At 42.3% G+C, this 25906-nt stretch overlaps 1 protein-coding gene and 1 long non-coding RNA gene across 7 annotated transcripts in view; both read left to right on the plus strand.

Moving 5' to 3' along the window:
- LOC115576283 (carbonic anhydrase-related protein 10-like) overlaps positions 1-25906 on the plus strand; it is a 290975-nt gene that overhangs the window by 241033 nt on the left and 24036 nt on the right. The window contains exon 5 of one of the 2 annotated variants that reach the window (XM_030408810.1): positions 5205-5360. The exons of the other annotated variant lie outside the window; for it this stretch is intronic. Coding sequence (XP_030264670.1) covers positions 5205-5222 — 18 coding nt within the window. The 3' untranslated portion in view covers positions 5223-5360. Of the gene's footprint in view, positions 1-5204; positions 5361-25906 lie in introns of those variants that run through there. 2 annotated transcript variants of the gene reach the window in all.
- On the plus strand, positions 22397-24566 carry LOC115576285 (uncharacterized). Of its 5 annotated transcripts, none has more exons than XR_003982808.1 (3): positions 22397-22520; positions 23490-23968; positions 24222-24566. It is a non-coding gene; the product is annotated as an uncharacterized LOC115576285 (long non-coding RNA). The 5 variants fall into 5 exon arrangements; XR_003982809.1 differs by having other exon boundaries at positions 22398-22520; positions 23745-23968; XR_003982806.1 differs by having other exon boundaries at positions 22399-23070.

Genomic DNA, 25906 nt, shown 5'->3' on the forward strand with positions numbered 1-25906 from the left:
TTGACTTCCTGTCTGCTCCGTGCTAAATTCAGCTGAATTACTGCGTCTTGCTCCGGCATCTCCTTCTCCCTGCTGAGTCCCACTGCCAGTTTGTGGGGGGAGTGGCTTTGGACGGAGCACTGGCGGGGGGGTGGAACTTAGAGGAGGTGCCACTTTTAAATCTTGCTAGCTCTCTTGCTAGCTCTCCAGGATTGTAGACCCTAGCTTTAATTGACATTACTTTGTCGATATCTGTTTTTATCTTGGAATATATATTTTTTTGTCATGAAGCCAAATTATATTGACCATGATTGTAAAGTTCTTGTGCATATAAATAACGCTTCAGCTTGAACTTTATACTAGCTTTAGCTAGCTGTTTATTTTGTAACTCACATGCTGGCTGTGTCTCAATTCAGGGTCTGCATCCTTCGGAGGCTGCGTTTGAAGGTCAATTACATCACAACGCCGCGGGGAGGCTGTCCCAATTCAAAGGCTCCTCCAAATGCAGCCCATATATGCGGCCTTCCAGGAAGAGGGAATTAGAACCCTCTTATCTGTTGACTGTTAGATCCCGAGTTTACACCTGTCCAGGAGGCACTTGACCAACTCTCCGTTATAAAGGGTTAGATCCCTAAACCTAAAAAAGGTTGCTTAAAAAATGGGAATATAAATAGGGATTTCTTAAGCTGGTAGTGATGAGACTTCCCTAGCTTCTCACTGCCTGAATCCGAACATCTGCCCTGCTTCCTCTGGTTTGGCACCTGACATGAATAGCCCTTGAGTCAGATATGGCCTCCAGCCACGCCCGTTATGGCAGCTCTCCTATAAATGATCTGTGCACCTGGTATGGTGCTAGGTTGGATTTTAGGGGCTTTAAGTAAACCCTAAGGGGCTGTTTCAATTTGGTAGGCTAGATTAACCTTTAGGAACCTTTAAGATATCATGCACACTTAACACCTTACTTTTTACTTCCATCAAAGAGACAATAAAATCAATGTCCACAACTTTAGCTATAGTATGTTGGTTTTATTGCATAGACTTAAGCAAGGGCAAAGCATACAGCTCAATACGTATTTCAGTTACAATCAATCATTATCAAAAATCCTTATTGATAAAATCACAAAACTTTAAATAAAAAATTAATCTAAAGACCCGAGGCCTGGTTAGAAATACATACATTTAGGTGAGATGGAGAGGGTAAGGTCTTTCCATGGCTTGCCTTTCCCTTCCTGCTGAAAGTTCGCCTGTGGTCTCTCAATTTCCCTTAATTCCAAACTTCATGCCAGCAGAGTGAACAAAAGTACTCCAATATCCAAATTGTAATTTACAGCATGTTGGCAAAAATGATTAATCCATTGTGCTCTTAATTCCTTCGTCTGTTTCTGCTAAAGATTTCTTGAAGTCCCTTATGCGATGTTTAGGCCGCTCACGTTCTCCATCTCAGGTGTTTCTTCAAGGCTGGAGCAAGTGGAAGAATGCTCTTTATTCCGTGCTTCTCGGTTTATATACTCTTTTGCTTCGGACAGTGGCTTGGTTTATGTCCTTATTTGGACATTTTCTCAGCCATCCCTCTGTTCAATGGCTTATAATCCCTTGATGAAGGTTAACAATTTTGTAAATATCTTACACGCCTCGGTCATGGTCTGTGCCTGTGCTTAAGGTATGATCAGGTTTTCGACGCTTCCTCTTGGCCTCAGCTCAATCCAGTTTATTTACTGATTTAACATTACATTTCTTAACTTCAATGCATTTAGTTCAATCACGGTTACACATTACACATCTTTTTACCATAGCAAAGTTCAACACTAAATTCTTATTGTGATCATGATCATAATCAAAATGATCATTAGAGACAGAGTGACAGACAGAGCCTGTAGTGTAACACTTCTCCTTTTTCTTACACACAGTGCTGTTACTTCTTCACTTTCTCCTCCAACACAACCTTAATATAATGATTTAACATTCCCTTCATTACATTTCCAACCTCCAATACATTTATTTCAATCACTGTTAAACATTCTTTCACTGTAATTATTGCAAACACAATCCAGCAGGCAGAGCTTTTGTGTACTTCAGAATCATTTCAGGACTATGTATAATGTCCATTTCTTGCATTTGTGTCTGGCAGGAGTGTATGAATCTCAACTTTCCTGACACTGTCTCCGTGTGTGTAAATACTGGTATTTATATCAGACAGAAGTAGATGGATCTCAACTATTCTAAGTAGCTGCAGGTTTGTCCTGAGGACACACCAGGGCCAAGTGACCAGGAGGAGTAGAATGAAGACGATGAGGAGGAGGAGAGGCAGCCAGGGCCGAGGAGGAAGAGGAGGAGGAAGGATAAATAAGGACATGATGCTTCAGAGAGGATGGAGAGGCTCTTCTCTGCTCCAGAGGACAATCATTACATTATTTCTGTTGTTATTTAGTTAATTTACGAGTTCTTTTAAACCTATTTGTTCAAAATATTGTTCTATTGTTACACGTAGTCTATTCCATTTAGTATTTAAAACTTTTACAGTTTTACAGTACAATTTATAACAGCAAAGGGCATCAAGTGCTACTTTTCAGGGACAACAAGGGATTGAATGTTTACTGTTAAGGTCTATTCTACTATTAAGGCAGTGCTGCTGGGCTGGATGGGATGCCACAATAAAGACCCTGGTGTCAGTGGGACATCATCTGGGTCGGTACTCAGGGTGTTTGGGGATCCAGTCTCCACTGTCCACCACATTGTCCATCAACTGGGTCTGCAGTTCTGACTCAATCCATGGCTGCCATGTCATTAAGATTTTTTTGAGAAAGAGGCAAGAACTATAATATCATAATATATTATAATAATATTAAATCATTACAACAAACAAAACTATCTACTAAACATTTTAAAAAGGAATTATTTTTAATATTTTTAATCACCACAAATTGTTAGCTATCTAATAATGATAATAATGATAACATTACTGTTGGTTCAATAACAGGTTTACCTCTCCACGGTCCTCTCAGCCGGAGTTAAACCAGAGCCGCTTCTCCTCTTCCTCCACAAGCAGGAGGATTAAAAAGGAAATCAGGAATTCCTGAAGCTCAAACATATTTGACAGTCAAACTTTACTCTACTTGACACTTTCACGGACCTGGGCTGCAGAAATAGTGATGTACGGGTAGGGGCAGGAACATCTGGTGACGCAACCAGGAAATGCTGTGAAGGGTAGACTGCCCCATTTAACAAAGGTTGACGTGGCTTTGCAGGTCTCTTCGAAGGACCAGGCCTTTGCAGGCTGCAAAACCTGGGTCCTTCAAAGGATGCAGACCCTGAACTGAGACACAGCCGTTGTCTCGCTCAAGAACTTCTTCTACTACCTGTAATCACATCCAGTCTCACAGAGGCCCCTTGGGGTTACACTGCCACCTATGGGTGAGCTTCTGCTACCACATATCACTACATCCCCCTTCCAAATAGGCAAATACAACATGAACCATATGCATCAATTCAGTGCAGCACAAAATGGCCTAGCCCATAGACTCTATGTGTATTTCAAAATACCATTAATCTCCTTGATCAAATCAAATGAATATCAAACACTGAAATACAGTATTGTTCTTCACATTTTACACAACTGTAACAGTAACACATTATAACATATCAAATTCAGTATGAGGATTAACAATACTTTTTTTATATAACAGTGCCAAATGTCAACTTTCTCTCACATTTTATTAGTTGAACAGTTCACTCTTGTTCTATGAGCCTCTCAGGAGGCTTCCTAGGTCTGGTAGACCTTCTGAGTGACATAGTCATCGGGGAAGCACCCTCTTGCTGTTCAGATCCAGTCTCCTTGGCTTGATTCTCAATGTCCTGAGTCTTTAACAGACTCCTCCTGTTTCTCCTTAACACCTGTCCATTCTCTGTCTTACCCACAAAAGACCTGGGACCTACTTCACTGAGGACTGTTGCTTTCCTGTCCCAGAGCTCAGGGCCCTCAATTCTCACAACATCCCTTCCCTGAAGAGGTTCCAGATGCCTTGCTGTTTTGTCATAATTCATTTTCTGTCTCATCCTTTTGTCAGTCAGTTTGTCGTTGTTTTTGTTATCCTTGTGTCTTGGAATGTGTGGAATTGTGGTGTGCAGCTTGCAATGCATGAGTAGCTCAGCAGGGGATGCTCCACACTCCAGAGCTGCAGCCCTGTAGCTCAGCAAAGCCGGGTCAGCTTTGCAGTCTTTTGCCTTTTTTAACAGTGTCTTTACGATTTGGAACCCTTTTTCTGCCTGTCCATTAGCCTGTGGATACAAAGGGCTAGACATGTTAAAATCCGTATTGCTTTGCAAATTCACTAAACTCACCACAGTCATACTGTGGACCATTGTCACTGACAACACATTAGGGCTGTCAACAAATATTCTAAATTTGAATATTTAAAAAAAAAACAGATTCGACTGTGAAAATCAATATTTGATGTTGGAAAAAAAAAACACATCAGTGGCTGCTTTGCAAGTGGGCACACTGCATAATGGGTCAGGGACAGGTCACAGGAGTTGCACTTGCAAGCGTCACTCGAGATAAAGTTGTATGCAAGCTGTGTAGGCTACAGTTAGCTTACCTTTCCACCATTAGCAACATGAGAGCACATCTCAAAATGTAGACCCAAATGAGCATGCCATGAAACCAACTAATCAGCCTCAACTACATATTTTTCACCGCCTGCCACAAGCTCTTTGTCTGCAGCACGACAAGAGGCATGCTTGAAGAAACTTGCTTCGTTCATATGCAAAGACATGAGGCCGATCAGTATAGTTGATGGCACGGGCGTCAGAGAGTTTTGTCAAGAATTGGAACCAATGTACCATATCCCGAAAATACCTTTACAAGTAGTTATGTCTCGTTGTATTATTTTGTCCTCCTGTTATTGACATAATGCGCAAATATAGATATTCAAATGGTTCGAACCTATGTGTTTTTTTTTAGAGCGAATATTCGAACATCATTTTGGAGCAATTTTTACAGCCCTACAGCACATTGTGGAATTCCATGTCTGGCAAAAAACCCTTTCATGTGCGTGATGATAGACTGTGCTGATGTACTGGACAGTTGTGCAATTTTTGGATAGTTAGAATAATAGTCTATCACCAGAAGATAGTGTTACGACCCTAGAGGTCATAAATGTTTGTCTGTCTTTTAATATCCCTCTTTTTACCTGAGTGAGAGTATGTGTGCGTGTGATTGGTTGTAGGTTGTCCCTGGGAGCTGATTGGTTCCTGCCTGGAAGATGAGGGTTTAAAGGCCGGCTTCTCTCCAGTTCCTGTGGGCTCTCCTCCTCTGCTGTCCCAGACTGCCAGCATTGTGTGATTGTGAAAAATAAGTTTGTTAATAAAACTATTGAAAAATGCTTTGCTGCTGGTGGTGCTTGGAGGAAGAGGGGAGTCTCACACTCTTGTTGCGCCAGGGTTTCCCCTAGGTCCTGGTCCTTGCCATGGAGATGAAACAAATCAGTGCCTACTTTTTGCTGTGGTGCAGTGGGTGGGTCTGCTATTAGCATAAACATACATGTTTGAGACATGTTTCACATTTCTGTATCATCTCCTCTATGTCTATGTTGATTCCCGGCAAATAAACTGCTTCTCTCGCTCTCCTTTCACATTTCTCCACACCCAGATGTCCCTCATGAATACGCTGAAGCATGTCCTGACGCATAGATTGTGGGATGACAATCCTGTTTTGTCGCAGCAGCAGTCCATTAGCCATACACAAGTCATGTTACAGCAAATTGTACAGGAGAAAGCAAAAGATCCTCTGCTGCAGAAAGTGTCCCACCATATCCAAAATGGTTGGTCAAAAAGATGGTTGGTCTTTTTGACCAACCATTCTGGACCATTCTGGAGACAATATCTGGTTTTGGGAGTGAAGCAGTCACCATGTTTATGTGTGTTTCAGCATCATCAGTCGCAGGGCTGACCAGCATGTCACTGTTTGGAGCTGGTGCTCGTGATAAAGCATCTGCGAGCACAATGTATTTTCCTGGTGTGTAAATAAGCTCAAAGTCGTATCACTGCAACGCCATCATCATGCGCTGAATTCTGGGTGACATGTCATTAAGGTTTTTTTTCGGATTGTTAGTTATGGTTTTTCGTCAGTCTCTGCTGTAAAGGTTGGCAGTCCATACACATAACTGTGAAACTTTCCACACCCAAACACTAAGCCCAAAGTCTCATTTTCAATTTGAGCATAGCGTTGCTCAGTCTCTGTCATCGATCTTGACGTATATGCTACAGGTTGCCATTTGTCTTCATGCATTTGTAGCAGTACAGTTCCCAAACCATCTTTTGTGGTATCAGTGGAGATTTTTGTTGGCTTTGATCGGTCAAAGAATGTGAGGACTGGCTCTGTAGTTACAGTTTCCTCTAATTTTTTCCACTCCTTCTCATGTCGAGCAGTCCATTCAAATACTGTGTTGTGCTGTAGCAACTCCCTGAGGCATGCTGTCTTGGAGGTAAGATTATTAATGAATTTACCCAGGAAGTTGATAATTCCCATTGCTCTCAGGACACCTTTTTGTCAGTTGGGGCAGGCATGTCCAATATGGCTTGCACTTTTGACTGGTCAGTAGCGCCGAGATCCAAAAGTGGTAAGGTATGTCGATTGCTGCTCAGCGGCATATACCGATCCCCAGACTGATATACAGATTCTCGGAGTGGTATATACCAATCCCCAGACTGGCATACAGTGGTATGCTGCTATTATGCCGCTGTTATTCCACCGACACATAACGGTATGTGCTGCTTGAGATTGTTATGGCACTGAGAGACTGTTGGATGGGTACCGCTCCCTAATGAATATGCAAATGTAATGCCACTGGGCTGGTTTGAGACAAGTACTGCCATAAATGTATATTTACATTTTTTTGTGTCTTTATTGACAATGATAACTTAACACATTACCGAAAGAAAGGGAATGTATGTATGTTATGTTGTTGGGATGTAAGCATATAGACAGTAATTACACGTGGAACTCTTGCGATATGATAGTAAAGTACTATGTCTAAATTTCTGCCTATAAAATAGAAAGAGCTAGCCTTAGCTAATATGGCTAATGTTAGCCCAGCCACCGTAGCCAGTCTGACTAATTGATAGCAGAAACTTTGAGCCAAAACAAAACTTAGTGACAGGTTTTAATTATTAGGAGAACAACATAATACATTACTTCATATAAAATCTACTTCGCAGGACATTAACCATTGTGGCATGTTATGTATCATGTTCATTAGTGAACATGATCCATAAAATGCCATAATTGGTTGGCTCAAAGTTTCTGCTATCGATTAGTCAGACTGGCTACGGTGGCTGGGCTAACATTAGCCATGTTAGCTAAGGCTAGCTCTTTCATTAGCTTTTTAGTTTAGTATTTAGTATTAGTATAGTTTTTTTTTTAGTTTAGATATCGAATATGTAAAAAAGAAAATTATCATACACTAATGGACAGTCATAAAGAAAAAAAATAAAAATAAAAATAAGAAATTGAAAATAAAGTATAACAAAGTAAACATAAACTGAAAACTATAAATTATGTTTACATATTCGAAAAAAGAGTGGGAAGAAGTATAAACTTATTTTATTCCACCCGCTTTTACTAAATAATACCACTGAAATATGTTGCCTTCTATCAATATAATAATAATAATAATAATAATAATAATAATAATAATAAATTCCATTTGTCATTGTCAATTACCTTTGTTCTATATCTAACAAAACATAAATCTATTACAAAAATATTTATCCTAATAAAATATTATATTATTCTTTATATTATTATAATATATAACATACACACACATACTGAAGATGACACAGAGTACAATATATACATATATAAACATACATACACACAGACCTACACACACACACACACACACATATATACACACATATATACATATACATACATACATACATACATATGACATACACACACATACTGAAGATAACACAAAGATACATAAATAACAAAATAAATAAACAATATACACCCAGTGATAATCATACACCCTCCTCATTTTTGTACCTTGTAAAAATCATCTCCTTATATATTTTTTTAAACTGGTTTGGACATTCCCTGAGCTTTTAGTAGTTTATAGGCGGAAATTTAGACACAATGTGTTAAGTTAGCATTGTAATTAAGACAATTTTTTTTTATGAATTTACGGCAGTACACTACTCACAATAAGTTAGGGATATTGTTATTTACATGAGTGCTTTTCCTATTTGGTCTGAATTTTAATGAAATAAGTAAAAGTTCCCGGTAACACTTTCTATGAAGCCCATTCTTATAACGCATTATGATGCGATCATAATACGGTTATAATGAGGTTATAATGATTTATAATTGGTGTTATAATAACTTATACATGTTCATGATGTGTTATAATAACAATTATAAACAGATTATAATGTTTTTTTTATAATGTTTTATAAGGGTTCAACCATCATAATGTATCATAAAGTATTATAACTAATCTCTCATGAACGCATTATAATCACTTTTATCATACTTTATAACGTGATTGTAATTTATAATAAGTGTTATGTCAAATAATGGCCGTATGAGAGTGTATAATGCTTAAACAGTGGTTATAAACCATTATAAGAGGTCATTGGATGCTTTAAGTAAAGTGAGGACACTCTGGTGGCATCCAATGACCGCTTATAATGGTTTATAACCACTGTTTAAGCATTATAACCTCTCATACGGCCATTATTTGACATAACACTTATAATAAATTATAATCAATCAATCAATATAATACTTTGATACATGATGATGCTTGAACCCTTATAAAACATTATGAAAAAAACATTATCATCTGTTTATAATTGTTATTATAACACATCATGAACATGTATAAGTAATTATAACACCAATTATAAATCATATAACCTCATTATAACCGTATTATGATCGCATCATAATGCGTTATAAGAATGGGCTTCATAGAAAGTGTTACCAAGTTCCCTTTGATATTACTAATAATGAATGAGAAGAAACACCATTTTCATTAGTTTAATATTTATTACCCCAAAAATTTAGACAATAACAAGGATAGCCCCAAATAACAAAATTTGACAACATCAGTAGCGGGTGTTTCCACCATTTGCCGCAATGACAGCTTGACAGCGACGTCTCATGCTCCTCACTAGCCTCTTGATGTTGTTCTGAGGCAATGCGTTCCACTCCTCCACAAGTGCTACACTCAGTTTTGCCAGGTCACGTGGGGGTGAGGTACGATCATCCAGTCTCTGCTTCAGCTGGTCCCAGACGTGCTTTATGGGGTTCAGGTCAGGGGACATTGCCGGCCATACCATATGAGGTACTCCGACTTCCTGAAGTCGAGCTGTGACAATTCTGGCACGATGTGGTGGAGCATTATCATCCATGAACATAAAGTTGGGGGTGTGCTGGCGGAATTGGGGGATGATGATGGGTTCTATGATGTCTCTGAGGTAAGAACGTGCAGTGACTGAGCCATCTACAATAACCTAATCTGTTTTACACTGACTGGTGATGCCTGCCCAGACTGTTGCACCTCCTCCACCAAAGGGAACCCTGGGGACCATGTTGACCTCGGCGTATCGCTCACCTCGCCTTCTCCAGCAACGCTGATGACCATCATTTCTGTGCAAGGTGACCCGACACTCATCAGTGAACAGGACGGTAGACCACTGCTGCATTGTCCAGGTCACATGGTCTTGTGCCCACTGCAAACGTTCACGGCGGTGTCTTGGTGTCAGTGGAGTCACCTGCAACGGTCGTCTGGCATTCAAGCCAAAGTGGTGGAGTCGGTTTCGAATGGTTTGTCTGGAAACCCTAGTACCCCTCACATCTTGTAACTGGGCCTGCAGCTGTGTGGCAGTTGCATAACGATGTCTGAGTGCATAGGTCCTTAGGTACTGGTCATCGTTGCGGTCTGTCACTCGTGGGGCTCCACTCCTGGGTCTGTCACGAACTATGCCAGTAGTTCTGTGTCTTGATGCAAGTCTGCTGATGACACTTTGAGACACACCAAGTTCACGAGCAACATCTGACTGCCTGCCACCGACCCGAAGGTGCGCTATGGCCAGGTGGCGCTGCTCGTCCATTAAGTGACATTGTGTGTTCATGGCTGTTTGAATGATGAACTTGGAATGACTTACTGACAATACCAGCTTTTTATACCCACAGAATGTTGAAATTGATGCCACATTGAAAAGGGTTGTCTTTTAGTTTTTTGGTATTGGCCCCAATGTGTAAGGCACACTGTACACAGTGAGACCATCAAGTGGAAAACACAAAATGAGGTGTGTCTATCACCCCAATACAATTGCCTCCCTATCCCAAAACTCTCTGAAGTGAAACAAACACCATATGTATGAAATCCACTGAGTCTCTCACAATATCCCTAACTTATTGTGAGTAGTGTACTTGTCGTCAAACCAGCCCAGTGGCATTATATTTGCATATTCATCAGGGGGTGGTACAACAGTCTCTCAGTGCCTTAACAAGCGGCACATAACGTTATGTGTCGGTGGAATAACAGCGGCAAAATAGCAGCATACCACTCCGAAGAATCTGTATGCCAGTCTGGGGATAGGTATATACCACTCCGAGAATCTGTATGCCAGTCTGGGGATAGGTATATACCACTCCGAGAATCTGTATGCCAGTCTGGGGATCGGTATATACCACTCCGAGAATCTGTATGCCAGTCTGGGGATCTGTATATGCCGCTGAGTAGCAATCGACATACCTTCAGCCACTTTTGGATCTCGGCGTCACTCCTGTGGGTTCTTCCACTCATTCAATGACACCCATTTGAGTCATTCTTTCAAGCTCTTTTTTCAAGCCAGCTCTGAGTGGTGCTGGCACTCTTCTTGGGGCGTGCACCACAGGCTTGGCATCATCTTTGAGCTGAATTGTAAGTGTAAGGTAATGTCCTGTGTCCTTTGAAGACAGAAGGAAACTTATCCACCATGTCTGCACTTTCCTCACACTGTTGGTGTTCCTGTCTTTTGTCTTGCTTGACTATTTTAATGTTCCTCTTTATTAGACCTAGGTCCTCAGATGCTTTGTCTCCTAAGAGTGACTTGTGTCCATTGGTGAATGGTGAATAACAGGTTGTGCAGTTTGCCTTTGCCATTACTTTAAGTCTGCATCCACCTTTTGTTTGTATTGGCTGATTATTATAAGCCTTCAGGGGTGTGACTTTGTCTGTGAATGTTTTAGGCTTCTCAGTCAGTGCATTTAAATCTTTCTCACTGATCAAATTAGCTTCGGCCCCAGTGTCAATTTTAAATGTTAGAATTGTCCCATTAACTAACAGTGGAGCAGTCCATTTGTCATCTGTCACTGTATTTACAGTCTGACCTGAATCATTCATCATGTGACACCATCTTTATGAAAAATGGTTCACTCAAATCATCGCTGTCATCCATGTCCTCCTGCACTGAGTGTACACCCTGTCCCTTCTTCTTAGAGAGACACATTCTAGCAAAATGGTTTTGTCCTTTACATTTTGCACACATTTATCCATTGGCAGGACATTGTCTTGGTCTGTGTTTTTCTCTTGCAAGTGAACATCTCCTTGTCATTGTTTTTATTCCTGGTGTCACTGCTTTTAAGGGGCCGTCCAGACGAGAACGCTCTTTTGTGTAAAACACACATGTATTGCATCGTTTTAGACTTTAGACTTTTTTATTTTATGCCACATCGGGGAAATTTACTTGTCACAATAGCAAGGTGGACAGACATACAATAAGTACAATACTAAAGAAATATTAAAAAAGGTTTGAATAAGAGAAAAAAAATTAAAGTAAATAAATTAAAATAGAAATAAAATATAGAAAGGACAATACGTTATGTGCATTGTATATAAATCAAATCAAATCAATTTTATTTATATAGCCCAAAATCACAATCACGTTGCCTCGATGGGCTTTACAATCTGTACAGTGAACAACATCCTCTGTCCTTAGACCCTCGATTCGAGTGAGGAAAAACTTCACATGTTGATGGAAAAAAAAAAACCTTTTAACAGGGTAAAAAAAAAAAAATAAAAAAAACAATGGAAGAAACCTCAGGAAGAGCCACAGAGGAGAGATCCCTCTTCCAGGACGGACAGACATGCAATAGATGTTGCGTGTACAGAAAAGAGCAACAATTCACAGTTTACAAGTTACATCAACAGAAAATCTGATACAAGTTATGTAAAGTGAGTGGATCCAGGAGACGACCGAGCAGGACGAGACATCACCAAGTGGTGCCCGAGCCAGACGACCTCCTGTCCACCATGCTGACCTGGAAGAGGGCAGGCCACACAAGATAATTAGTCATAGACAGAGAGAGGGATCAAGGTTAACAGAAATATAGATATGAGGAGATAGTGAAACAGAAGAGAGAAATGATCCAGCAGAGCCCAGGGTGTGATGATCCAGATCAGTCCGTGTTTCAAGGCAGCTGGAGCCCGGAAACAATAGATGGTCCCAGGGGGCCGTGGTCCATCAAAAGGGAGCCTGAAAGAAAGAGGGGAGGAGGAGAAAGAGAAGGAGGAGAGAGAGGAGGAGGAGGGGGAGGAGAAGCTATAGAGAGTGACACAGCTTGCAGCTTGTGGGAACAGAAAACAAAAACAAAGGTTAGCGAAATGCAGTATTGATCAGAATAAACAGATTGTTTCTCGTCGGCAGCAGTGTAACTCTAGTACTATAGGAACTCATTGAGACTGACACCGACCCACTGAGAAGCTTACAATTGATATCAGGGCTAATTAAAGGCTAAATCGAAGAAGTGAGTTTTGAGTTTAGATTTAAAGGCGTCAACAGAGCCAGATTGTCTGATGTCAGCTGGGAGGTTATTCCAGAGGAATGGAGCCCGATAGGAAAAAGCCCTGCAGCCAGCTGACTTCTTAATCCTGGGAATCATCAGGAGCCCTGAATTTTGAGAGCGTAATGCCCGAGTTGGAATATATGGTTTAATTACATCTGACATGTACGATGGGGCAAGGCCGTGTACAGTTTTGTATGTCATCGGCAGCACCTTAAAGTCTGATCTTAGATGCACTGGGAGCCATTGCAGAGATGCTAAGATTGGTGTAATATGATCAAATTTTCTTGTTCGTGTTAAGACTCTGGCTGCAGCATTCTGAACCATCTGAAGACTTTTAGTGCTCTCACGTGGAAGACCTGAAAATAAGGCATTGCAGTAATCCAGCCTAGACGAAACAAAGGCATGAATCAGGATCTCTGCATCCACGGTGGACAGGAAGGACCTAATTTTAGCTATATTGCGCAGGTGTTAGAAGGCGATCTTGGTAATTTCTTTGATGTGCTGATCAAAGGAGAGTGTAGAATCAAAAGTAACACCTAGATTCTTGACGGTTGAGCTTTGAGGAATAACACAGTTGTCGAGAGTTACAGTCACCTGATCAACATGGTGTCTCTGTCTGGCGGGGCGATGACCAGCATGTCAGTTTTTTCCGAATTTAGGAGCAGGACGTTTTCTGACATCCACTTCTTCACTACATATAGGCAGGTCTCTAGTTTCGTGATTTGCGATTTGTCATCAGCTTTTAAGGGCACATACAGCTGAGTGTCGTCCGCATAGCAGTGGAAATGTATCCCATAGCTCCGAATAATTTGGCCGAGAGGTGAAATATATAAAGAGAAGAGCTAAGGGCCCAGAACAGAGCGCTGGGGAACTCCATACTTCACAGCAGTAAAAATTGATGACGTACCATTGTAGGAAACACATTGTGTTCTTTCGGACAGGTACGATTTTAGCCAGGCTAGGGCCAGGCCAGAGATGCCAAATTGACTTTCAAGTCTGTCTGACAGTATGCCATGATCTATAGTATCAAATGCAGCGCTGAGATCCAGTAACATGAGCACTGAGGTCGAGTTAGAGTCTAAGGTAAGTAGAATGTCATTTACCACTTTAGTAAGGGCAGTTTCGGTGGAGTGACAGGCTCTGAACGCTGACTGAAAAGGTTCCAGGAGATTATTATTGAGTAGGTAGCCTGAAAGTTGTTGAGATACGACTCTTTCTAAGACTTTCGAGAAGAAGGGAAGGTTGGATACTGGTCGATAGTTATTTAGTGATCCTGGGTCGAGGTGTGGTTTCTTAAGTATAGGCTTGACCACAGCAGACTTAAAACTAGAAGGGACAACACCAGTCATGAGTGATGAGTTAACAATATTTAACATTGTAGGTCCCAGTGCTGGCCATAGTTCTTTAAACAGTTTTGCCGGAAAGGGGTCCAGGACGCAGGTAGTTGGTTTAGAGGATGAGACAATTTTAGACAGTATCTCAAGGGAGATATTTTCAAAAGTGTTTAGAGCTGAGACTAACTGAGAATCGGCAGTAGGAAATTTTTTGACAAAGTTTGACGAGGAAGCCAGAGATGATGAGTTAATTTCAATTCTGATCTCATCAATTTTATTGCAAAAGAAATCTAAGAAATCATTTGCATCAAAGGGGGCACAGCTCACCGACTGTGGTTTTTGAGTAAGTTTAGCCACAGTGTTAAAGAGAAATCTAGGATTGTGTTTATTATTGTTTATTAGGCTGGAGAAATATGCTGTTCTAGCAGTATTTAGAGCACGCTTATAGTTTAGTACACTATCATGCCAGGCAAGATAAAAAACCTCCAGTTTGGATTTACGCCATGCTCGTTCCATTTTCCTGCAGGCCTGCTTGAGATCTCGGGTTTCGTCAGTAAACCAGGGAGTAGATTTCTTTGGTCGTCTTGTCATGGTAGAGACCGGTGCCATAGAATTGAGGAGCGAAACAAGTGTTGCGTTCACTTCATTTGTGAGGCTTTCCACAGGTTTTGTCACAGTTGCAAGAGGAGCCAGGACCCCGGGCACTTATTCACTGAGCGTCGCTGTGATTGCCGGGCTGATACGATGAGAAGTAAAAACATTTGTGTCATTGACATAGGGACAGGCTAATGACGCTTCAAATGTAATGAGAAAGTGGTCCGACATAGCAGAGGAGACAGAAGCGATGTTCAGGGCTGACACATCAAGTCCATGGGAAATTATCAAATCCAGAGTGTTTCCACTGGAGTGAGTGGGTTCATGGACAAGCTGAATAAAGTTGGAAATATCAAGAAGTCTCAAAAAAGCTTTCCCTAGAGGGTCAGAGGGCTTATTTAAGTGAATATTGAAATCCCCAATGATTAGGATTTTATCTGAACGAGTCACAAGATCTGCAATAAATTCACCAAATTCTTCTAGGAATTGGGAGTAAGGCCCTGGAGGTCTGTACAGTATAACCAGGTGAGAGCCTGTTCCCTGGACAAGGCTGTTACTATTTGATGAGGATGGTTTTAAAACCAGAGCCTCAAATGAAGTAAATTTAATATCCTGGTTGGAGCTTAGGCTGAGAATAGATTTGTAGATTAGAGCAACACCTCCCCCCTGTTTAGAGGCCCGAGCAACATGGGCGTAGTTGTAGTCGGGAGGAGAGGCTTCATTTAATGGCAGAAAGGTATTAGGTTTCAGCCATGTTTCACATAAGCCAATCATGTCCAGCTTAGTGATCAAATCATTAATCAGTAAGGCTTTGGTTGACAGTGATCTAATATTGATAAAACCAAATTTGAGGGTTTTAGGCTTATTGGAGCAGTTTCCAATGACTGGCTGTTTTGTGGAGCTTATGGTAGATAATTTAGGAATTGGAACAAGGTACCTTTTAGTAGTAGTAGGTTTTGGCTGCCTGTGCAGGAAGGGATGCCGGGATGCAGTAGTGATTAGCTTTGGTATTTTATTATGCAAGACTGTGTGAGGTGCTTGCTGAAACATTTCCCCACTGTCAGAGGTGGAGATCAAGATTAGATTATTATGATTTACACATTTAGAGGATATACAGGAAGCGAAATATGCATTATATACAAATAGATAAAGTGTCGAAATTAAATACACTGTTTAAGAATAAACAGACTCAGTGTATTTGTATAAATATGAATATATACAATAAAACAGATTATTATAGTATAATTGCACAGGATAATTGCACAAGATGGCAGAGGTAGAAATGTAAAATAGTGCAAGAGAAGCAAGTGCTTATTGTGCTACATTAAGAGTTACTGGTGTTAAACAGTCTGACAGCAGTTGGAAAGAACGACCTGCGGTAGCGTTCCTTTTTACACCGTGGGTGAAGCAGTCTGTTGCTGAAGGTGCTGCTTAAAGCCCCCACTGTCTCATGTAGGGGGTGAGAGGGGGTGTCCATGATAGATGTCAGCTTGGCTAACATCCTCCTCTCACCCACCTCCTCGATGGAGTCCAGAGGACAGTCCAAGACTGAGCCGGCCCTTTTCACCAGCTTGTTGAGTCTCTTCCTGTCCCTCTCTGAGCTTCCACAGCCCCAGCAGACCACAGCGTAGAGGATTGCTGATGCAACCACAGAGTCATAAAAAGTTTTTTACAGTGACCTGCACACACCAAAGGACCTCAGTCTCCTCAGCAGATGGAGACAACTTTGGCCCTTCTTGTACAGGACATCTGTGTTGTGTGTCCACTCCAGTTTGTTGTTTATGTGAACACCCAGGTATTTGTACTCCTCCACGATCTCAATGTCCAAACCCTGGATGTTCACTGGTGCAGTTTGAGGAGCCTTCCTCCTGAAATCGATCACCACCTCCTTTGTCTTGCTGGCGTTGATGCGCAGGTGGTTCAGTTCACACCAGGCGACATAGTTGGTGATGACCTTCCTGTATTCCAGATCGTTCCCCTCTGTCACACGTGCAACAATGGCTGTGTCATCGGAGAACTTCTGGAGGTGGCAGCTGTCCGTGTTGTAGCTGAAGTCTGATCTGTAGAGTGTGAAGAGAAAAGGAGAGAGCACTGTACCCTGTGGAGCTCCCGTGCTGCAGACTACCACATCAGACACACAGTCGCGGAGCCTCACATACTGCGGTCTGTTTGTGAGGTAGTCGGTGGTCCATGCAGCCAGGTGGCAGTCGACTCCCGCTCCTTCCAGCTTCCCCCTGAGCAGTGATGGCTGGATTGTGTTGAAAGCACTGGAGAAGTCAAAAACATGACTCTCACAGTGCTCCCGGTGCTCTCCAGGTGCGAAAGTGACCTGTGCAGCAGGTAGATGATAGCATCATCCACACCAATGCCAGGTCGATACGCAAACTGCAGAGGGTCCATCTCGTTGTTCACCAGGTGCCGAAGGTGGTTGAGAACGATCCTCTCCATGGTCTTCATCAGGTGAGAGGTCAAAGCCACTGGCCTGAAGTGGTTGGGCTCCCTGGGGTGCGCAGTCTTTGGGACAGGAACCACACACAACGTATTCCACAGGAGTGGAACTCTCTCCAGACTGAGGCTCAGATTGAGGATGTGCAGGAGTACTCCACAGAGCTGGTCTGCACAGTCCTTCAGCAGTCTGGAGTTGATGCCATCAGAGCCAGTAGCCTTCCTCGCCTTGGACCTCCTCAGCTCCCTCCTCACCTGATCAGCTGTTATGTAGAGGCTGAGGGTGTTGGTGGGACCATGGAGTGACTCATGTTGAGAGAGGTCGTGGATGGGCTGTGTGGATTGATCATGCAGCGAGTGGAGGGGGGTGATGTGGTGTGGGGGTGACAGAGGTGAGTTGGGGGGAGAGGCGGGGTGGTGGTGTAACAGCACAGTAAGGTCTGAGCACTGGTGGGTGGGGGAGGGAGATGTGACACAGTCAAATCTGTTAAAAAACAGATTCAACTTGTTGGCCCAGTCCTGGTCTCCAGATTCAGGGCCCCTCCCACTGTCCTTTGTGTGGCTGGAGGTGGTTTTCAGGCCTCTCAAGACCTCTCTGGTGTTGTTCCCTGTGAGGCGCTTCTCCAGCTTCCTCCTGTAACTGTCTTTGCCTCTCCTTATACCCCTTTTCAGCTCTTTCTGCACCCTCCTCAGTTCCTCCTTGTCCCCAGATTTGAAAACCCTCTTCTTCTCCTTAACCCTCTAAGACCCACTGTTGTAATATTACGCTACCTTTAGCCACCCTAAAAAACAATCTGTTATATTTTATCTTGTTTTTTACCACATTTACATAGTCATTGGGTCCTATTGTTAAGTCTCACAATGCTATTGGATAGTACATTTGTTTATAAGTTCCGCCTCATGGCCATGAACTCACACAACCTCTCATGGTTTCCTTCGGACAACATTGCTTTGTTTCATTGGACTAAATTTATCAGATTCAAGTAAGGAAAATGTCTTTTATATTTTTTTTGTTGTTATTACAATGTCTAGAACATGTACATATGTAGTTTTTGTAGAATAGATTCATCAAATTTCATTTAGAGCTTGTTACATATTTGTTGCAATATTACAACGTTGGGTGAGTGTGGTAGTCAAAATAGCAGGCTTGTTGCAGTGGAACAAACAGGTTGTATTCCCTCCTCTACACCACTGCCTGAAATAGAGTTTTTTTTTATACATGGAGAGTATACATACTACCCTTGGGTTCAATTTTGACTGATTTAAAAGTTTATCTCTAAAAAAATGTAGTTAATTTGATCAGACTGACCTAAAATTCCACAACTTTGTCCACAAAGAGGATATCAACAGACATTCAGTTCTGGGAAAGTTGAACATTTTCCTGAATGTGGATGTGTGGATGTAAGTGTGGGTATGCATGTTTTCCTTTTAGTATGATAATTAGAGGGCATTACAAGCAGTATTGTCATTTCAAGGCAGTATTGTCTGACTTAATGGCTGGTGATTGGGATGCACATTTCTTTTAGCATGATAAGTAGAGAGCATAGGCTGAGCCATTTACATTTACATTTAGGGCATTTAGCAGATGCTTTCGTCCAAAGTGAAAACATTGGGGAATTCACTATGTGGGAACAGCCAGTCAGGTGTACCTGCCCAACTGTGACCTTGAGGACGAGAAGAGCTTGAAGAAAAAGGGGAGAGGAAGCGATGACGTCAGAGTGGAGGGGAATCACAACATCTGTGCTGTCAAATGGTCTGACAACAGGGCCATCACACTTGTGTTATCCTTTGCTGGACCTGAACCTGTGCAGAAGATTCAATGCTGGGACAAAGCCAGGCGAACCTACACTGAAGTTGAGAGGCCTTACATTGTTGGTGCCAACAACAAGTACATGGGAGTTGTGGATTTGTTGGACTCATTTACAGCCAAATAGAGGTCCCCCATCAAATCCCGTCGCTGGTACATGTACATCTTCTGGCACACCATCATCCTCTCTCAAGATCTCTAGCAAAGAGACAATGAACAGGAGACAGTTTCAGGCACAGCCAGCATCCTCTCTCATCCTGGTGAACATGGCGCTCCAAACTCAAAAGAGAGGACGACCATCTTCAGGCAAAGGGAGCCCAGCAACAGTGACATCAGGAAGACCTCTGACTCCTCAGAAGAGACCATCCAAGAGAAGGGCACACCATTGGATGTACGCAAGGACCTAGTTGCGCATTTCCCAGTGAAGACAGGGAGAGGAAGCTGCAGACATTGCACTAAAGGATAACATGCAATGCAGCAAGTGTGATGTTCACCTTTGCTTTTCAGAGGACAAGAACTGTTTTTGGGACTTTCACTATGAATGAAAGTCAGCCATGAAAAGGAAGAAAAGGAATGAAGAAGTCACTAGAAAAAGCTATTTAATAAAAAATAATAATAATTCTTCATAAAAATATGAATGTGTGATTATTATTAATGTTATATACCTTTATGGGGCTAAGTAAGCAATCAACTCTGCAAATGAATCCTTAGTTGTTCTGAATTGTTGTTCAGAGAACATGAGTACACATACAGAAATTCTGCTCCCACCTAAGCCCAACGTTGCAATATTACAACATTTCTCTAAAAACGTACATGAACATTTTTTTTTCAAAAACTCTTTCATTTCTGCATCAGAGGCCTCCTCCTTTAGGTTTTTCTATATTTGGGTCTTACAGGGTTAAGCAGGGCTTTTAGCTCTAGGGTCACCCATGGTTTATTGTTGGGGAAACACCGTACCTTCCTGGTAGGCACAGTGTTTTCCACGCAGAAATTGATGTAGTCTGTGATGCAGGTTGTCAGGCTGTCGATGTCATCCCTGTGAGGTTCACACAACACATCCCAGTCTGTGGTGTCAAAACAGTCCCTCATGCAATACTGGTCTCCTCAGACCAGCTCCTCACATACTTTTTGGTGGGTGGTTGTTTGTTCACCATAGGTATGTATGCAGGGGACAGATGAACCAGGTTGTGGTCAGAACGGCCCAGTGGGGGGAGGGGTGAAGAGGTGTATGCGTCCTTGATGTTCACATACATGAGATCCAAAGTTCTATTGTCTCTGGTGTGGCATTTCACGTACTGTTTGAAAGTGGGGAGAGTGGAGGACAGGGAAGCATGATTAAAGTCACCGGAGATAAGGAGGAGAGACTGTGGATGCGATGTCTGAAGCTGTGATATAACAGTGTGTAAAGTCTCACAGGCTGCAGCTGCATCAGCCGATGGGGGAATGTACACAGTTATCGCGATAACATGCGAGAATTCCCTCGGGAGGTAATATGGCTGAATGCTAACCGCTAGCAGTTCAATGTCTCTGCTACAGTACTGTTCCTTCACCCTGATGTGTCCCGGGTTACACCATCTGTTGTTTACAAACATCGCTATGCCCCCTCCTTTCCTCTTACCGCTCTCCTTTGCCTTCCTGTCCGCTCTCACGAGTTGAAATCCTTCCAAAGTGGCATGTGAGTCAAGTGATAGTTCATTCAGCCAAGTCTCTGTGAAGCACATTTGGTCGACCGTCCAAACGGATCCTGAAAACGCAGAGCCTAAATATGCACTTTTTTGAAAACGGGTCTCAGGGCGGAAAAATCCGAAAACGCAGCCCTCCTGTTTTCGTATGGACAAGGAATCAGCAGACTTTCCAAAACGATGATGCCATCGCCCCACCCCACTGAACCCCGCGACGTCTCATAACAACAACAACAACAACAACAACGGTGGACTACATGCTCGTGATCGTGCCGCAGAAGATATTGAGCCTTTCTTGCAACTTACACGCCTTGTAGTTGAGTGTGAGTCTCAGCAGCAGTTCGGCCTCATTAACGGTCCGCACGAACGATTCTAGTTTCCTTGCACTAGCCATTTTCGTCTTCTTCTTGTTGTGTTCGGCTTCTCCGTCTACTGTCTGTTTGTTTACAGCACGCAAGCTTTATGCGCATGCTCCGTCTCTTCTTCTCCGTTTTTGTTGAATGTCAAGCGCCACCTAGAGGCCTGGAATATGAACTACAGCCTTTTCGGTCGTTTTCAGTGGATCCGTGTGGACGCAAATATTCTTGAAATGATGCCAAGGAAAACGGAGGAAAAAAAGATTGTTTTTCGTCCGTGTGGATGGCCCCTAAACTTTCACGAACATGGCATTCACTGCCATGTTTTCTTGGTACGTTGCTCCGTGAACAGGCTCTCTGAAAGTCACTACCTGTTATCGTGCAAGATCACTGGCTTGACATATTTTCATAGCACTGTCCAACGTGGGGTTTGTCTCCCTCAACATATTCTCCCGGAGCTTCTTCTCATTTGTTCCGAAAATTATTTGATCTCCTATCATAAAGCCTCTGAGATCACCGAAATTACAGGACTGAGCCTTAATCTTGAAGTTGGTGAGGAAATTATCAAATGACTCACCCTGGTGCAGAAAGTGTACACAAAAGACATATCTCTCATACGTTTCATTTTTCTTTGACATGCAGTGCTTGTGAAATTTCTTCAAGACCTCTTCAAACTTGGCTCTGTCCTCGGGTTGAGCAAACCCAAAGGTGTTGAATTGCCTCTGGGCCGGCAATGGTGAGCAGCATGGCTATTTTCCTTTCCTCCGCTCGTTCAATCCACTTCAACCTATGGAGCCAGAACAGTCTCATGATGGATAAATGCACAAATAAAGGAATAAATGCACGAAAAATGACTCATAAATGTATTTGGCAAGTTATATATATATATATATATATATATATATATATATATATATATATATATATATATATATATATATATATATATACACACACATACATATATATACATACATACATACATACACACACACACACACACACACACACACTATGGCGGTATATCGATGTCAATACAATTAGAGAGACACGCAGCAACGCACGCACGCACGCATGATTATTTTGTTATGCGTGCGTGCGTGCGTTGTTACGTGCATATTGTATTTCACGCGTAACAAAAAGCTGCGTACGTATGAAGCAGCGTGCGCACGTCTGTCTGTCACTGTTTGACGAATGTTGTTAGGCGTTCACACGTACGTGCGCTCGCAGACTCTGATGCTTCGCAGCCGGAAGTTGATCTGCAGCGCGCACATCAGTTCGCGTACATGAACGCCTCACGTAGTTGGCCTTTTCATTTTAATCAACCAGGGGAGGCAGCAGTGAGCCATACTTTGCCTGCCGGAAATTCAAAAGAAGAAGAAGAAGAAGAAGAAGAAGTTTTTTTTTATTTAAACAAGAAGAAGAAGAAGAAGACGGAGGATGAGAAAGGTTGCTGGGGTAATAGGTCATTTGTGTTGTGTAAGTTTAAAAGTAGAGTCTGGAGTATTGCTTGTTACAGTTTGTAAGCAAAACATTGAAACTGGGCCCCTCCTCTCGGGCTCAACTGTGTAACGTTAGCCTCCTGCCCCTGACAGCAGCAGTTACCAGGACCACAAAGGTAAGGAAATACAGTCCGAGAGAAGCGCTGGTGCCTCCGTCACCAACACCGGGAGCCTCCGGTGTTATGTTGCCGTTGTGGTCAGCTGGGAAGACGGTATTAGCGGCGGATGCTAATCGCCACCGCTAGCCAAAGTTAGCATCGAGTTAGCTCACCACCACAACAGTCTACAGTCGAGGATTTAGTTGTCAGTGACGGGAATCGGCCCGCGGCTCCAGCGCTTCACTCAGGCTATATTTCTTTTTCTTTGCCGTCCTGAGTGCTGCTGCTGCTGAGAGAGAGAGAGACGTGCTAGCACCATAATGTATTGATATAATAGATCCATGCCTAGCACTCAGCAGCATCAGAAACAGCTAGTGGGGCTAACGGGAGGGCTACACAAAACCACCACCACACAGGACTAGAAGCCAGGTGATGATTAAGACGGGTTTCATTTTTAAAAGTCTAGCGTTTATTTTGGGCAAAAAACTCAAGACTCAACCTTTTTAACAGGGTTCATAAAACTCATTCTGTGCCTTAGACAAGATAATAAGGTATTAAGCACCAGAACTGCGCCCCCTGCTGTCGAAAAGAGCCTCCGCAGAGTGGGTTGATGCAGCAGGTGGAAAATGTATATTGTTAGTGCTGCTAATCACTTAGCTCGTTAATGCTTATTAGTTGCTAATAGTAAGAACTCTCCTACATGTGTTTGTATTATTGTTGTATATTGGCTGTTGTTAATTAAGCTGAATGATTCATTCTTATTTCTATTGGTTGTTTACCATTCCTGGTACTGTATAGTTAACCATGTACCTGCTGTTCTGATAACTGCTTTTTATTCTCTGTTACAGAACCACACAACTTTCATATACCTTCCACACACACATACTCATCTGTCACACTCACACCATCAACCATTCCTAATCAGCAATTGAGAAACTAAAAGGATAGTTTAACAACAGATCCACTCAGACACATGTCACACTGGTAAGAGGCACCTGTAGAACTGAGTTTTGAGAGCTTAAAAAAATAGTGTTGCCTGTAACGTTGTGTCTGGTTTTCACCATTGTATAGACCTACACTAAGCTTGTCCTTTTTCATGTCAGGTGTATTGTTGATACAGGGCTAAACCAGGGTTTGACAAGAGTTGCCAGTGTCTGATTCTACACCCGAACACAGCAGAGTGGGCGGGGCCTGCAGACCGACCCAGTTACACCTGCAGCGAGCAGACAGAGGAAGAGGAGTGTGAGATCCACGGGGAAAGGAGCAGGAGAAAGAGAACGACAGCTGTCGCCAGCAGACGGGCATTGACTGTCGGACTAATTGAAATGTGAGTTTATACTCTGCCCTAGAGATGTAATGAGATCAAAATCTACAGTATTTGCCGTCATTTCATACCATACATGTTCACAATGATATTGAGACACTTTTGTTTTGTTATCACGATATCGTGGTATTACCAATACGTTACATCCCTACTCTGCCTCCATTGTGCAAGTAGTGATCCCTGGTCGTGGAAAGTTATTGCGAATGTGTGTAAAAGTACAGTGACTGAAGTCCTCCCCCCCCTCCCCACATGACAGCATAAGAGGCCGGCGCCCAAGGACGGTGTGTGTCAGCAGTGGTGCCAATGACGAGAGTGATGTTGGCCCGAGGTGACGGTGAACAGTTGATACTCTGCCCCATCGTGTGAGCAACGATCTTAGGACGTAAATGAAGTGGTGTGCATGTATTGGGTTTAAAAGTGCAGTGACTGCCATCTCGTTTCCCCCACAGCTCCCGAGTCTGCGCCCGGCAGAGGACAGTGTGCAAGTGGAAGATCAGCGGTGGTCGTGGAGAATCGGTGTTACCAAGTCACCACAATAACGGACCCCTTCCCCCCAGACCCCATTCTATCATTTCTGTGAATAAATATTGTTTTAAATGCCCTTTACGGTCTCCAAGCACTTTCTTGGTTATCGAAACACACGTCATATACATCAGCGTAGATGAGAGCCAAGTCAGAGACAAGAGAGACAATGAATGAAATCCCGCGAAATGATGTGCGGTCAATATGACCGCTTATGGCCGAAATAGGTAAAACAAATCATATTTTCTTTTCCTTTTCTGTAATTTATATAAAAAATATTCTCAATTAAAATACAGAGACTTTTAGAAAAATGGTTAGAAGTCTGTAATGTTTGCATTTTGTTATCAACATCACAGATTGATAACTGATAATGTTCAAAGTTATTATTATTATTCTTTCACATAAACACACAGTAAGTATAACGGTACTGTGCTAGGTATTCTTTTCGTTAGTTCTTTATTGCTTTAGCAATATTGTTGTGGCATTCATGGCAATAAAGCGAATTTGAAATGTATTGAATTAATAAACCTTTAGATTCTTGATTCTTGCCTGTAGACTGATAAGTGTTGTGTGTACAAATGAGCAATACATCCAGATTTCCTGAGATTTGTACTGTCAATGGGAATTTGAATTTAAATATCAGGCGATGTTTTCTTCATGGAAATTATTTTTCGGGCAAACAATTACAATAGAGAGGGATCCGTTGTGTGACAGTGGAGCGGAGGGTCAGCAGCTGGATTTTGCACGCACGGTCAGTAGTATTAGTAGGTGTTTGAGGTTTATTACGTTTGCAGACATTATTATATTCAGTGTAATAATGTAACAGCCTTTGCGTGCGCACAGTTTGCGTGTGTATGCAGGGGCCCGTGGTCATGATAATCCTCTCTATGGCTATAAGAGATGGATACACAATCAATTTCATGTAGTTTTTATTGAATCAAAAATACATAGGTAGCCTATTATCTAATAAAATAGTCCCACTGTTAAAAAAAAAATAACCAAAAAGGCTGCAGGGCGACTGGGTTGTGTGTCAGCATGTCGTCTTCTCCTCTGCTTTAAAAAACAAAAAAACAAAAACAAAACTGAGCAGCAGTGCTCAATCCACTCATACATTGTTAAGCTTTTATCCTTTTTTCCTTTGTGGGTTCAAACGGATCATGTGGCGGATTACCCGCAAAACAAGCCTACTTCATATTAATAATGACATAACGCTCATTATGCTTCAGCTGGACAAATGGCTGTGTTGAATTGAAATTACTTTATCATGCTAAATATCCGAAATTGTATGAAAATTGCTCCAATGCGTTACACCGATCTTCGTGTATATTCAGACACAGCCTGATATGGGTTCTGAGCAAAGGAATGTCTGTTTTCTCCCCCGGTCTGTTGTCAGCAGGAGCGGGGGCTGCAGGCTCGCGC

Source organism: Sparus aurata, chromosome 23 (genome assembly GCF_900880675.1).
Source record: "Sparus aurata chromosome 23, fSpaAur1.1, whole genome shotgun sequence".
In the NCBI taxonomy this organism is placed as follows: domain Eukaryota; kingdom Metazoa; phylum Chordata; class Actinopteri; order Spariformes; family Sparidae; genus Sparus; species Sparus aurata.